Raw genomic sequence first — 12379 nt, 5'->3', positions numbered from 1 at the left:
TCTCCCTGATGCTCTCCCTTCTCATTGTCTCCTCCCTCCTCCCTGACTCTCTCCCTTCTCATTGTCTCATCCCTCCTCCTCTCCCCCATCCCTCTCTACCCCCTCTTTCCCCCTTCCCCATCACTCTTTCCCCCCTCCCCCCTTATCTTAGTCAATATTGGGATTTGGGGGTCTCCAACAAGCCTCTATTGCGCATCTAGAAATAGAGAAACCATGTATCCATGTAAAATTATCTGATGAGATTATCATTCAATTCTTCACACCAGGACAGTGCAGGTCAAAGAGTTGTTCTAGATAGTTATAGTTTGTATTGGACATTTCTCGATTTCTCCGGATGCATGCACCGGTGGTTTTCAACTGTGTCGAATGCGCGCTTCGGAGGGAGTTCCAGAACGCAGTTATAAACGGTTGGAGCGCGTCCCGGTTGTCGGCTTGGCTCGGTCTGTCAGTCAGGCGGTCTGTTAGATCCCAGAGAGGGAGAGAGAGAGGGGGCTTGATTGAGTAGGGGACGATGATGGCAATAGCGAAGATACCGTGGCTACTTCTCCTCGAGATGGGATTGTACGCCAGTTGTTTCGTTTGTGGAATCGTCACGGCAGCTTCTCTCACTATCACACAGGTAAAGAAAGTTAAAAACGTTTGTCTTCTCATGTTAACTTTGCAGACACTGGTAGGCTAATGCTGACATACTGTTTCGACTGGCTGTCTGTTTTGGACTGACTGTTATGTCTGACTGTTATGTCGCAGTTGAAAAAGTTTACTTTGATTTACTTTCCAAGCTGACATTTCTTTATCTGTATCACCAGATAGAATGAGTTTGACTGGGGGAGAATAGCAGCCTAATTGGATGTCTTATGATTGAATAGGCGTATTATACATTAGGAGAATGCACGACTCTGAAAGTGTATGAAACGGGTCATATGACTGACTGCCTCGCTGCTTTCTCCTAATGCTGTACCAATTTCACCATCCTAATTCTGTACCAGTATGGGTACGGGAAAATCCACTTAAATCCTTTTAACGCTATATTCATTCGACCAGGGCAGGGCTGAAAGTGGCAATATGTAACCTTTTTTGGGGGGCGACCAAATTCACGTATAAAATGTGAGTTATAAATTCATTATTCTACTTGAAAGCAAGTCAAATAAGATGTCCTTCTGTTATCTGTGTGCTATCTCTATGCGTACACTTATTAAGTTCTGCTTTTTGCGTCTTTAACTTTCGGTTTTGTACACCAGATGCAAACAGCGTGAAACAACAGTATTTTGGGTTATGGAAAATATATTCTCTACACGATACTATGTTATTTTCACGTAAACTGAAATTAGGCAAACTATTAATATTTTTAGCAACCAGGAAATGCTGGAGCGATTTCTGCATAGTGCAAGTTTAAGCTATTTAGCCTGGTTCAAGTTCATGTTCAACCTACAATAGCCAACTGGCCACATTCTATAGTGACACATGACCTCTCTTACAAACAGCTTTCATTTGTTCCTAAATTATCAGTCCTGGGAAGTGACGCTAAAGATGTGACACAGTCATGTGTAACTATAGTAACGTGGAACTAAAACCCAAGAGCTCTGATACAGACATTTATCATGTGACCTGGCTGCGGTCTCCTGGTTTCAAATTATAAACCGCATGCTTTGAGTCAAGAGCAAAATGACCGAGACAGAGAGACAGAGAGAGAGTGTCAAATTATAAACCGCATGCTTTGAGTCAAGAGCAAAATGACCGAGACAGAGAGAGACAGAGAGAGAGAGAAGGGGCGTCAATTGGGTATGCTAGCTCGACACCAACCATTTAAAATAGGCTACTAAAATCATTCCAATCATCCCGATTAAAAGACAAATGTAGTTTAGAGGTATTAGAAGGACTGACTTTAGGACCATGCAGACGCCTGGGCGCGGGAGGGAAGGCCATTTATATGGCTGTCTTTATGGATAGCAGAGATCTGTATATGATGACGAGATGCTTATGTCTCTGCCCTAATAATATGAGTCATTGTTCCAAAGGAGGGAAGGCATGCAACAAGCTTCGGTCCAAAATAAACCCATAGAAAAGCAATGACGCTTATTTACTATTCCCCTTTTGACTCTGGGGTGAACGTTCAGTCCCCTGTTGACTCTGGGGTGGGCGTTCAGTCCCCTACTGACTCTGGGGTGAACGTTCAGTCCCCTATTGACTCTGGGGTGAACGTCCAATCCCCTATTGACTCTGGGGTGAACGTTCAGTCCCCTACTGACTCTGGGGTGAACGTTCAGTCCCCTATTGACTCTGGGGTGAACGTTCAGTCCCCTACTGACTCTGGGTGAACGTTCAGTCCCCTACTGACTCTGGGGTGAACGTTCAGTCCCCTACTGACTCTGGGGTGAACGTTCAGTCCCCTACTGACTCTGGGGTGAACGTTCAGTCCCCTACTGACTCTGGGGTGAACGTTCAGTCCCCTACTGACTCTGGGGTGAACGTTCAGTCCCCTACTGACTCTGGGGTGAACGTTCAGTCCCCTACTGACTCTGGGGTGAACGTTCAGTCCCCTACTGACTCTGGGGTGAACGTTCAGTCCCCTACTGACTCTGGGGTGAACGTTCAGTCCCCTACTGACTCTGGGGTGAACGTTCAGTCCCCTACTGACTCTGGGGTGAACGTTCAGTCCCCTATTGACTCTGGGGTGAACGTTCAATCCCCTATTGACTCTGGGGTGAACGTTCAGTCCCCTACTGACTCTGGGGTGAACGTTCAGTCCCCTATTGACTCTGGGGTGAACGTTCAGTCCCCTACTGACTCTGGGGTGAACGTTCAGTCCCCTACTGACTCTGGGGTGAACGTTCAGTCCCCTACTGACTCTGGGGTGAACGTTCAGTCCCCTACTGACTCTGGGGTGAACGTTCAGTCCCCTACTGACTCTGGGGTGAACGTTCAGTCCCCTACTGACTCTGGGGTGAACGTTCAGTCCCCTACTGACTCTGGGGTGAACGTTCAGTCCCCTACTGACTCTGGGGTGAACGTTCAGTCCCCTACTGACTCTGGGGTGAACGTTCAGTCCCCTACTGACTCTGGGGTGAACGTTCAGTCCCCTACTGACTCTGGGGTGAACGTTCAGTCCCCTACTGACTCTGGGGTGAACGTTCAGTCCCCTACTGACTCTGGGGTGAACGTTCAGACCCCTACTGACTCTGGGGTGAACGTTCAGTCCCCTACTGACTCTGGGGTGAACGTTCAGTCCCCTACTGACTCTGGGGTGAACGTTCAGTCCCCTACTGACTCTGGGGTGAACGTTCAGTCCCCTACTGACTCTGGGGTGAACGTTCAGTCCCCTACTGACTCTGGGGTGAACGTTCAGACCCCTACTGACTCTGGGGTGAACGTTCAGTCCCCTACTGACTCTGGGGTGAACGTTCAGTCCCCTACTGACTCTGGGGTGAACGTTCAGTCCCCTACTGACTCTGGGGTGAACGTTCAGTCCCCTGTTGACTCTGGGGTGGGCGTTCAGTCCCCTACTGACTCTGGGGTGAACGTTCAGTCCCCTATTGACTCTGGGGTGAACGTTCAATCCCCTATTGACTCTGGGGTGAACGTTCAGTCCCCTACTGACTCTGGGGTGAACGTTCAGTCCCCTATTGACTCTGGGGTGAACGTTCAGTCCCCTACTGACTCTGGGGTGAACGTTCAGTCCCCTACTGACTCTGGGGTGAACGTTCAGTCCCCTACTGACTCTGGGGTGAACGTTCAGTCCCCTACTGACTCTGGGGTGAACGTTCAGTCCCCTACTGACTCTGGGGTGAACGTTCAGTCCCCTACTGACTCTGGGGTGAACGTTCAGTCCCCTACTGACTCTGGGGTGAACGTTCAGTCCCCTACTGACTCTGGGGTGAACGTTCAGTCCCCTACTGACTCTGGGGTGAACGTTCAGTCCCCTACGGACTCTGGGGTGAACGTTCAGTCCCCTACTGACTCTGGGGTGAACGTTCAGTCCCCTACTGACTCTGGGGTGAACGTTCAGTCCCCTACTGACTCTGGGGTGAACGTTCAGACCCCTACTGACTCTGGGGTGAACGTTCAGTCCCCTACTGACTCTGGGGTGAACGTTCAGTCCCCTACTGACTCTGGGGTGAACGTTCAGTCCCCTACTGACTCTGGGTGAACGTTCAGTCCCCTACGGACTCTGGGGTGAACGTTCAGTCCCCTACTGACTCTGGGGTGAACGTTCAGTCCCCTACTGACTCTGGGGTGAACGTTCAGTCCCCTACTGACTCTGGGGTGAACGTTCAGACCCCTACTGACTCTGGGGTGAACGTTCAGTCCCCTACTGACTCTGGGGTGAACGTTCAGTCCCCTACTGACTCTGGGGTGAACGTTCAGTCCCCTACTGACTCTGGGGTGAACGTTCAGTCCCCTACTGACTCTGGGGTGAACGTTCAGACCCCTACTGACTCTGGGGTGAACGTTCAGTCCCCTACTGACTCTGGGGTGAACGTTCAGTCCCCTACTGACTCTGGGGTGAACGTTCAGTCCCCTACTGACTCTGGGGTGAACGTTCAGTCCCCTACTGACTCTGGGGTGAACGTTCAGTCCCCTACTGACTCTGGGGTGAACGTTCAGTCCCCTACTGACTCTGGGGTGAACGTTCAGTCCCCTACTGACTCTGGGGTGAACGTTCAGTCCCCTACTGAGTCTGGGGTGAACGTTCAGTCCCCTACTGAGTCTGGGGTGAACGTTCAGTCCCCTACTGACTCTGGGGTGAACGTTCAGTCCCCTACTGACTCTGGGGTGAACGTTCAGTCCCCTACTGACTCTGGGGTGAACGTTCAGTCCCCTACTGACTCTGGGGTGAACGTTCAGTCCCCTACTGACTCTGGGGTGAACGTTCAGTCCCCTACTGACTCTGGGGTGAACGTTCAGTCCCCTACTGACTCTGGGGTGAACGTTCAGTCCCCTACTGACTCTGGGGTGAACGTTCAGTCCCCTACTGATTTTGTGGATTTTCAGTACATTTAAACTAACAATTGCTGGTCATCTCTCTCCCTCCCTACCCCTCCTCGCCCCCTACCCCCCTTTCTCTGTCCAGGGGAGTTTCAGTGGTCTCTGTATCCTGTATGGGACAGTACATCACAACTCGTCATCAGACTCCCTATTGGTCCAGACCTCCAGCTCTCCCTCGCTCTGTTACTTTGTCTCTGCTATCTCAGTGTGTGTAGCAGTGTTCTGTTTCTCTATATCACTGTACTGGATATATACATGCTGTCTGGATGGAGGGGTTAACAGGTGAGTGTTTCTCTACATATCACTGTACATGTCTATCTATATACAGAGCATTCGGGAAAGTATTCAGACCCCTTGACTTTTTCCCTATTTTGTTAGGTTACAACCTTATTCTAAAATTGATTAAATTGTCCCCCCCCCCCCCTTCAATCTACACACAATATAATGATATATAATATAATGACGAAGCAAAAACAGGATTTTAGATACGTTTGTTAATGTTAATGTTTGTTTAAAAAAAAAATGAAAGTCCGGGCTTTAGCTGGGCCACTCAAGGACATTCAGAGACTTCTGCGCTGTCTTGGCTCTGTGCTTGGCTGTGTTTCATCAGACCAGAGAATCTTGTTTCTCATGGTCTGAGAGTCTTTGGGTGTATTTTGGAAAACTCCAAGCAGGCTGCCATGTGCCTTTTACTGAGGAGTGGCATCCGTCTGGCCACTCTACTATAAAGGCCTGATTGGTGGAGTGCTGCATAGATGGTTGTCCTTCTAGAAGGTTCTCCCATCTCCACAGAGGAACTCTGGAGCTCTGTCAGAGTGACCATCGGGTTCTTGGTCACCTCCCTGACCAAGACCCTTCTCCCCTCGATTGCTCAGTTTGGCCAGGCAGACAGCTCTAGGAAGAGTCTTGGTGGTTCCAAACTTCTTCCATTTAAGAATGATGGAGGCCACTGTGTTCTTGGGGACCTTCAATGCTGCATATCTGTGCCTCTACACAATCCTGTCTCTAAGCTCTACGGACAATTCCTTTGACTTTATGGCTTGGTTTTTGCTCTGACATGCACGGTCAACTGTTGAACCTTGTATAGACAGGTGTATGCTTTTCCAAATCCTGTCCAATCAATTTAATGTACCACAGATGGACTCCAATCAAGTTGTAGACACATCTCAAGGATGATCAATGGTAACAGGATGCACCTGAGCTCATTTTCGATTCTCATAGCGAAGGGTCTGAATACTTATGTAAATAAGGCATCTTTTTTTTTATTTAATACATTTGCAAAAATTCCTCTAAACCTGTTTTCGCTTTGTCATTATGGGGTATTGTGTGTAAATTGCTGAGTAAAATTTTTTTTGGGAATAATGCTGTAAAGTAACAAAATGTGGAAAAAGTCAAGGGGCCTGAATACTTCCCGAATGCACTGAGGTAGATATAACGTCGCTGCCCGGCCCTAGCGGTTATAGTAATAGGACCATTATTCTGCATTGTGAATTGACTTGGAATTTAGATTTTTAAAATAATTTTAATGGGAAAAAACGATAAAGGAAAATGGTCAATTTGTCACAGGCGGCATTGACCATTTTCCTTTATCGTTTTTTCCCATTAAAATAATTTAAAAAATCTAAATTCCAAGTCAATTCACAATGCAGAATAATGGTTTTATTACTATAACCGCTAGGGCCGGGCAGCGACGTTATATCTACCTCAGTCAGATACCCTTGAAAGCGTCTCGTCTACAGTTTGTTTGTTTGTCTGGAACCTTCTCTGGTGGTTCAAAGCGCCACTGAACGGGCACTTCTAACGCGAGACTAACAGCCATCACTAAGCAACCAAAACGGTCAAATCAAATCATCTGGAAACGGAGGAGACGGATTAGTTGTCGTACTTCCGAAGAAAAACAAAACACCGGCATCTTTCATAGCGAGCTAGCGAGGGACTGAGATAGAGGGGAGGGGAGCAGTATAGGCAGGTCGGCCACCAGTCTGACAGTCAGAACCGTGCTCTGTATCTCTTAACGGAATGCTGTATTTCGCTTTCAAGAAACTAGGATATTCTACACTCAACAGACCGAAGACTGAACACACACATCATTAGCGAAGAGAAAGTGAAAGCTGCACTGCGATTTTAATATTGGGGGGGAACTGCTTTTCCATAGGGATTTAAAATAAAAAGTTAAATAAATACTTCAGGTCCGTTATCTTCTTCCCCGGAGTCTGATGAACTTGTGGATACCACTTTTATGTCTCCGTGTCCAGTATGAAGGAAGTTAGAGGTAGTTTTGCGAGACAATGCTAACTAGTGTTAGCGCGCAATGACTGGGAGTCTATGGGTATCTGCTAGCATTCCATTTCATTAACAAGGATTCTTTTCATTTAAAAGATTACATTCGCTAGTCAGAAAAGTCCTTATAGCCCTCTCCCACTAGAATGAACGATATGCATCTTCTAGTGCTCTCTATTGATAGGCTAGGTGCCTGTCAGTCACAAAGCCAGCGATGTCCCGCCTCTCGGTACCTGTGTTAATAGGCTAGGTGCCTGTCAGTCACAAAGCCAGCGATGTCCCGCCTCTCGGTACCTGTGTTAATAGGCTAGGTGCCTGTCAGTCACAAAGCCAGCGATGTCCCGCCTCTCGGTACCTGTGTTAATAGGCTAGGTGCCTGTCAGTCACAAAGCCAGCGATGTCCCGCCTCCAGTACCTGTGTTAATACGGAATCAGATTGAGTCAAGTCATTAGAATGTACCAGAAGCCACCAAAATAGAGCTCAGTCTGCAGTTTCTTTCCGTTCTGTGGACTTCCTCCCGATTTGGCTGGCTACTCCATGTACATATGCGTAGGTGTTGCCATTTTTAACCCATTATTATGTACATTGTGCAACATTCCGCAATGTCTGTCTAACCTTATGACCTGTATGTGTGTGTGTGTGTGTCCGTCATTCGTGTGTGTGTTGCCGTATTGGGGTGTGTGTGTGTGTGTGTTTCCGTATGGGGTGTGTGTGTGTGTGTTTCCGTATGGGGTGTGTGTGTGTGTTTCCGTATGGGGTGTGTGTGTGTTTCTGTATGGTTTGTGTGTGTCTGTATGGTGTGTGTGTGTCTGTATGGTGTGTGCGCGTGTGTGTGTTTCTGTATGGTGTGTGTGTGTGTGTTTCTGTGTGGTGTGTGTGTGTGTGTATGGTGTGTGTGTTTCCAGAGAGCGTCTATGGCTCAACGTGACCCTGGTGGTGTGTGGAGTGTTTCTCTTCTTCCTCCTGGTGACGGGCTGTGTGTTGAAGAGAGGAAGAGACTCTCTGTGTGACTCTGTCCTACACGCTGTCCCCAACATCACCAGGTACCATACACATCTACCTAAACTTGTATTAGCAGTAGCTTTTCTTCATATGAAATCTCTAAATCATTTGTGAGTACTGCTACTACCAATACGACTCTAAATGGTTTGTGAGTACTGCTACTACCAATACGACTCTAAATGGTTTGTGGGTACTGCCACCAATACGACTCTAAATGGTTTGTGAGTACTGCCACGGCCACCAATACGACTCTAAATGGTTTGTGAGTACTGCCACCAACACGACTCTAAATGGTTTGTGAGTACTGCCACGGCCACCAATACGACTCTAAATGGTTTGTGGGTACTGCTACTACCAATACGACTAAATGGTTTGTGTGGACAGTAGTTTTGTGTGGACAGTAGTTTTGTGGGCAGGAGTGTGTAAACTTGGATGTTTGTAAAGTGTGTAAACATTCCTATTGCAAATGAATGAATTCTGGATTTTCTCCCTCTATCTAGCTGTGAAGAGGCTCAGTCTAGGACCTGGATCAGTCCTTACACTGGAACACAGTTCTACACTGGACTGTACAATGCTGGGGTCAGTATTAACAGAGTTATACACTGGACTGTACAGGTCTGGGGTCAGTATTAACAGACAGTTCTACACTGGACTGTACAGGTCTGGGGTCAGTATTAACAGAGTTATACACTGGACTGTACAGGTCTGGGGTCAGTATTAACAGAGTTATACACTGGACTGTACAGGTCTGGGGTCAGTATTAACAGAGTTATACACTGGACTGTACAGGTCTGGGGTCAGTATTAACAGACAGTTCTACACTGGACTGTACAGGTCTGGGGTCAGTATTAACAGACAGTTCTATACTGGACTGTACAGGTCTGGGGTCAGTATTAACAGAGTTCTACACTGGACTGTACAGGTCTGGGGTCAGTATTAACAGAGTTATACACTGGACTGTACAGGTCTGGGGTCAGTAGTAACAGAGTTCTACACTTTTATTTATTTATTTTTATTTTACCTTTATTTAACCAGGTAGGCAAGTTGAGAACAAGTTCTCATTTACAATTGCGACCTGGCCAAGATAAAGCAAAGCAGTTCGACAGATAAAACGACACAGAGTTACACATGGAGTAAAAACAAACATACAGTCAATAATGCAGTATAAACAAGTCTATATACAATGTGAGCAAATGAGGTGAGAAGGGAGGTAAAGGCAAAAAAGGCCATGATGGCAAAGTAAATACAATATAGCAAGTAAAATACTGGAATGGTAGTTTTGCAATGGAAGAATGTGCAAAGTAGAAATAAAAAAATAATGGGGTGCAAAGGAGCAAAATAAATAAATAAATAAAAATTAAATACAGTTGGGAAAGAGGTAGTTGTTTGGGCTAAATTTTAGGTGGGCTATGTACAGGTGCAGTAATCTGTGAGCTGCTCTGACAGTTGGTGCTTAAAGCTAGTGAGGGAGATAAGTGTTTCCAGTTTCAGAGATTTTTGTAGTTCGTTCCAGTCATTGGCAGCAGAGAACTGGAAGGAGAGGCGGCCAAAGAAAGAATTGGTCTTGGGGGTGACTAGAGAGATATACCTGCTGGAGCGTGTGCTACAGGTGGGAGATGCTATGGTGACCAGCGAGCTGAGATAAGGGGGGACTTTACCTAGCAGGGTCTTGTAGATGACATGGAGCCAGTGGGTTTGGCGACGAGTATGAAGCGAGGGCCAGCCAACGAGAGCGTACAGGTCGCAATGGTGGGTAGTATATGGGGCTTTGGTGATAAAACGGATTGCACTGTGATAGACTGCATCCAATTTGTTGAGTAGGGTATTGGAGGCTATTTTGTAAATGACATCGCCAAAGTCGAGGATTGGTAGGATGGTCAGTTTTACAAGGGTATGTTTGGCAGCATGAGTGAAGGATGCTTTGTTGCGAAATAGGAAGCCAATTCTAGATTTAACTTTGGATTGGAGATGTTTGATATGGGTCTGGAAGGAGAGTTTACAGTCTAACCAGACACCTAAGTATTTGTAGTTGTCCACGTATTCTAAGTCAGAGCCGTCCAGAGTAGTGATGTTGGACAGGCGGGTAGGTGCAGGTAGCGATCGGTTGAAGAGCATGCATTTAGTTTTACTTGTATTTAAGAGCAATTGGAGGCCACGGAAGGAGAGTTGTATGGCATTGAAGCTTGCCTGGAGGGTTGTTAACACAGTGTCCAAAGAAGGGCCGGAAGTATACAGAATGGTGTCGTCTGCGTAGAGGTGGATCAGGGACTCACCAGCAGCAAGAGCGACCTCATTGATGTATACAGAGAAGAGAGTCGGTCCAAGAATTGAACCCTGTGGCACCCCCATAGAGACTGCCAGAGGTCCGGACAGCAGACCCTCCGACTTGACACACTGAACTCTATCAGAGAAGTAGTTGGTGAACCAGGCGAGGCAATCATTTGAGAAACCAAGGCTGTCGAGTCTGCCGATGAGGCTGTACAGGTCTGGGGTCAGTATTAACAGAGTTCTACACTGGACTGTACAGGTCTGGGGTCAGTATTAACAGAGTTATACACTGGACTGTACAGGTCTGGGGTCAGTATTAACAGAGTTATACACTGGACTGTACAGGTCTGGGGTCAGTATTAACAGAGTTATACACTGGACTGTACAGGTCTGGGGTCAGTATTAACAGACTTATCTGACATCATCACCCCCCCCCCTCTTCACCACCCCTTGTCTTCTTCTTCTCTCCCCAGACTGCGGTGTGGGTGAACTTTTTTTTCTGGATTCTGATTGGCGTGCTGGTGGTGATCCAGAGAGGTCAAGGGTCCGAGTTCAGAATGACGGCGGCCGACCCCTTAGCCACGCCCTCTGAGACAGAACCTTTCTTCCCACGCCAGGCCCGGCCCCAGTGACTCATAACCGTCTCGCCTCGACCTGTTGGCTAGACACATGTGGATGTGCGCAAACACATGACGGAGACACGCAGACACACACACACGCACGCACACACACTCCTCACTGTCTGACCTGTTAGGGTGACGTTCATTCATTCTCTACTATGTATGTTTGAGAGAGTCCTCCTCACACACACACGCTCCTGGGGTCAGTGTCTATGCAGATCTCTGGTTCTGAGTACTGCGCCCCAGTGAAGCAGAGATGGCCTAGCTGATTTAAGGCAGCATCTGTCTCTTCAAGGATATAACAAGAATATATTAATGGTAACACGTAGAGCCACTGCAGCTTTCTCTGTGGTCCCTCCATCCACAGTCCTTTCTCTGTGGTCCCTCCATCCACAGTCCTTTCTCTGTGGTCCCTCCATCCACAGTCCTTTCTCTGTGGTCACTCCATCCACAGTCCTTTCTCTGTGGTCCCTCCATCCACAGTCCTTTCTCTGTGGTCCCTCCATCCACAGTCCTTTCTCTGTGGTCACTCCATCCACAGTCTCTGTGGTCCCTCCATCCACAGTCCTTTCTCTTCCTATATTCAGGGAGATGTGTGTGTGTGACTGGCTGACAGGGACATCAATCTTCTCAGATAATATCAGTGCTTTGCACTGTGTGTGTGTGTGTGTGTGTGTGTGTCTCCCACTATGGACCACTGCCAAACCAAGGCGACTGCACCACAGTCATCTTTCAGCAATGTCACACTGTCCTCCAGACAGACCTTATAATGCCTTACTGACCACTGACACAAAGCAACCATTTTGTTACAGCGTTCCCTTTCTGCCTGCACTTACTTAGATTGTTTTTTAATTATTATTATTATTATTATTATTATTAAAAAGCAAAAACATGTAATTTAGTTTGAGTTAATTAATTATTGTTGCCATTGCTGATACTGTATTGTTGAATCTTTTTACTGAACTTCATGAAAACAGGTATCGACCAATAAAAGATAAATGTTTTAATAAATAAAGATACATTTATTATTATTATTATTTATTTATTATTATTATTTTTATTTATTTGTTATTTATTCTTTCATTCGTTTGTTGTTCTATATTTCATTCTGGGTTGGGCAACCTTAGTGCTGCTGTAGAGTTCAAGGGTGTACAGGCTTTAAAAAAAAAAAAATTACATCTAGCACTACACTAACACACCAGGAGTTTTGATTGGACAGATTGTG

General features: G+C 46.8%; 1 protein-coding gene across 1 annotated transcript; it reads left to right on the top strand.

Annotated features, from left to right (window-relative positions):
* The first annotated feature begins 241 nt into the window (after window positions 1–241).
* LOC109896531 (transmembrane protein 179B-like) lies at window positions 242–12169 on the top strand. The gene is made up of 5 exons (XM_031832620.1): window positions 242–619; window positions 5069–5265; window positions 8170–8307; window positions 8767–8845; window positions 11008–12169. Exons 1-5 carry the CDS (start codon window positions 512–514, stop codon window positions 11164–11166), a joined length of 681 nt encoding a protein of 226 aa, XP_031688480.1. The 5' UTR covers window positions 242–511; the 3' UTR covers window positions 11167–12169.
* The last annotated feature ends 210 nt before the right edge of the window (window positions 12170–12379 follow it).

The sequence above is a fragment of the Oncorhynchus kisutch genome, linkage group LG9, assembly GCF_002021735.2.
Source record: "Oncorhynchus kisutch isolate 150728-3 linkage group LG9, Okis_V2, whole genome shotgun sequence".
Taxonomy (NCBI): domain Eukaryota; kingdom Metazoa; phylum Chordata; class Actinopteri; order Salmoniformes; family Salmonidae; genus Oncorhynchus; species Oncorhynchus kisutch.
Note: the sequence above shows the minus strand (reverse complement) of the source record. Positions and strands in the feature narration are given on the sequence as shown.

Bases quoted from the DNA above. Each gene is read 5' to 3' on its own strand.
- LOC109896531 (XM_031832620.1), top strand. From the start codon at position 512: ATGATGGCAATAGCGAAGATACCGTGGCTACTTCTCCTCGAGATGGGA. The intron at 5,266-8,169 runs GTGAGTGTTTCT...GTGTGTTTCCAG, and splicing joins CTGGATGGAGGGGTTAACAG to AGAGCGTCTATGGCTCAACG. The intron at 8,846-11,007 runs GTCAGTATTAAC...TTCTCTCCCCAG, and splicing joins CTGGACTGTACAATGCTGGG to ACTGCGGTGTGGGTGAACTT.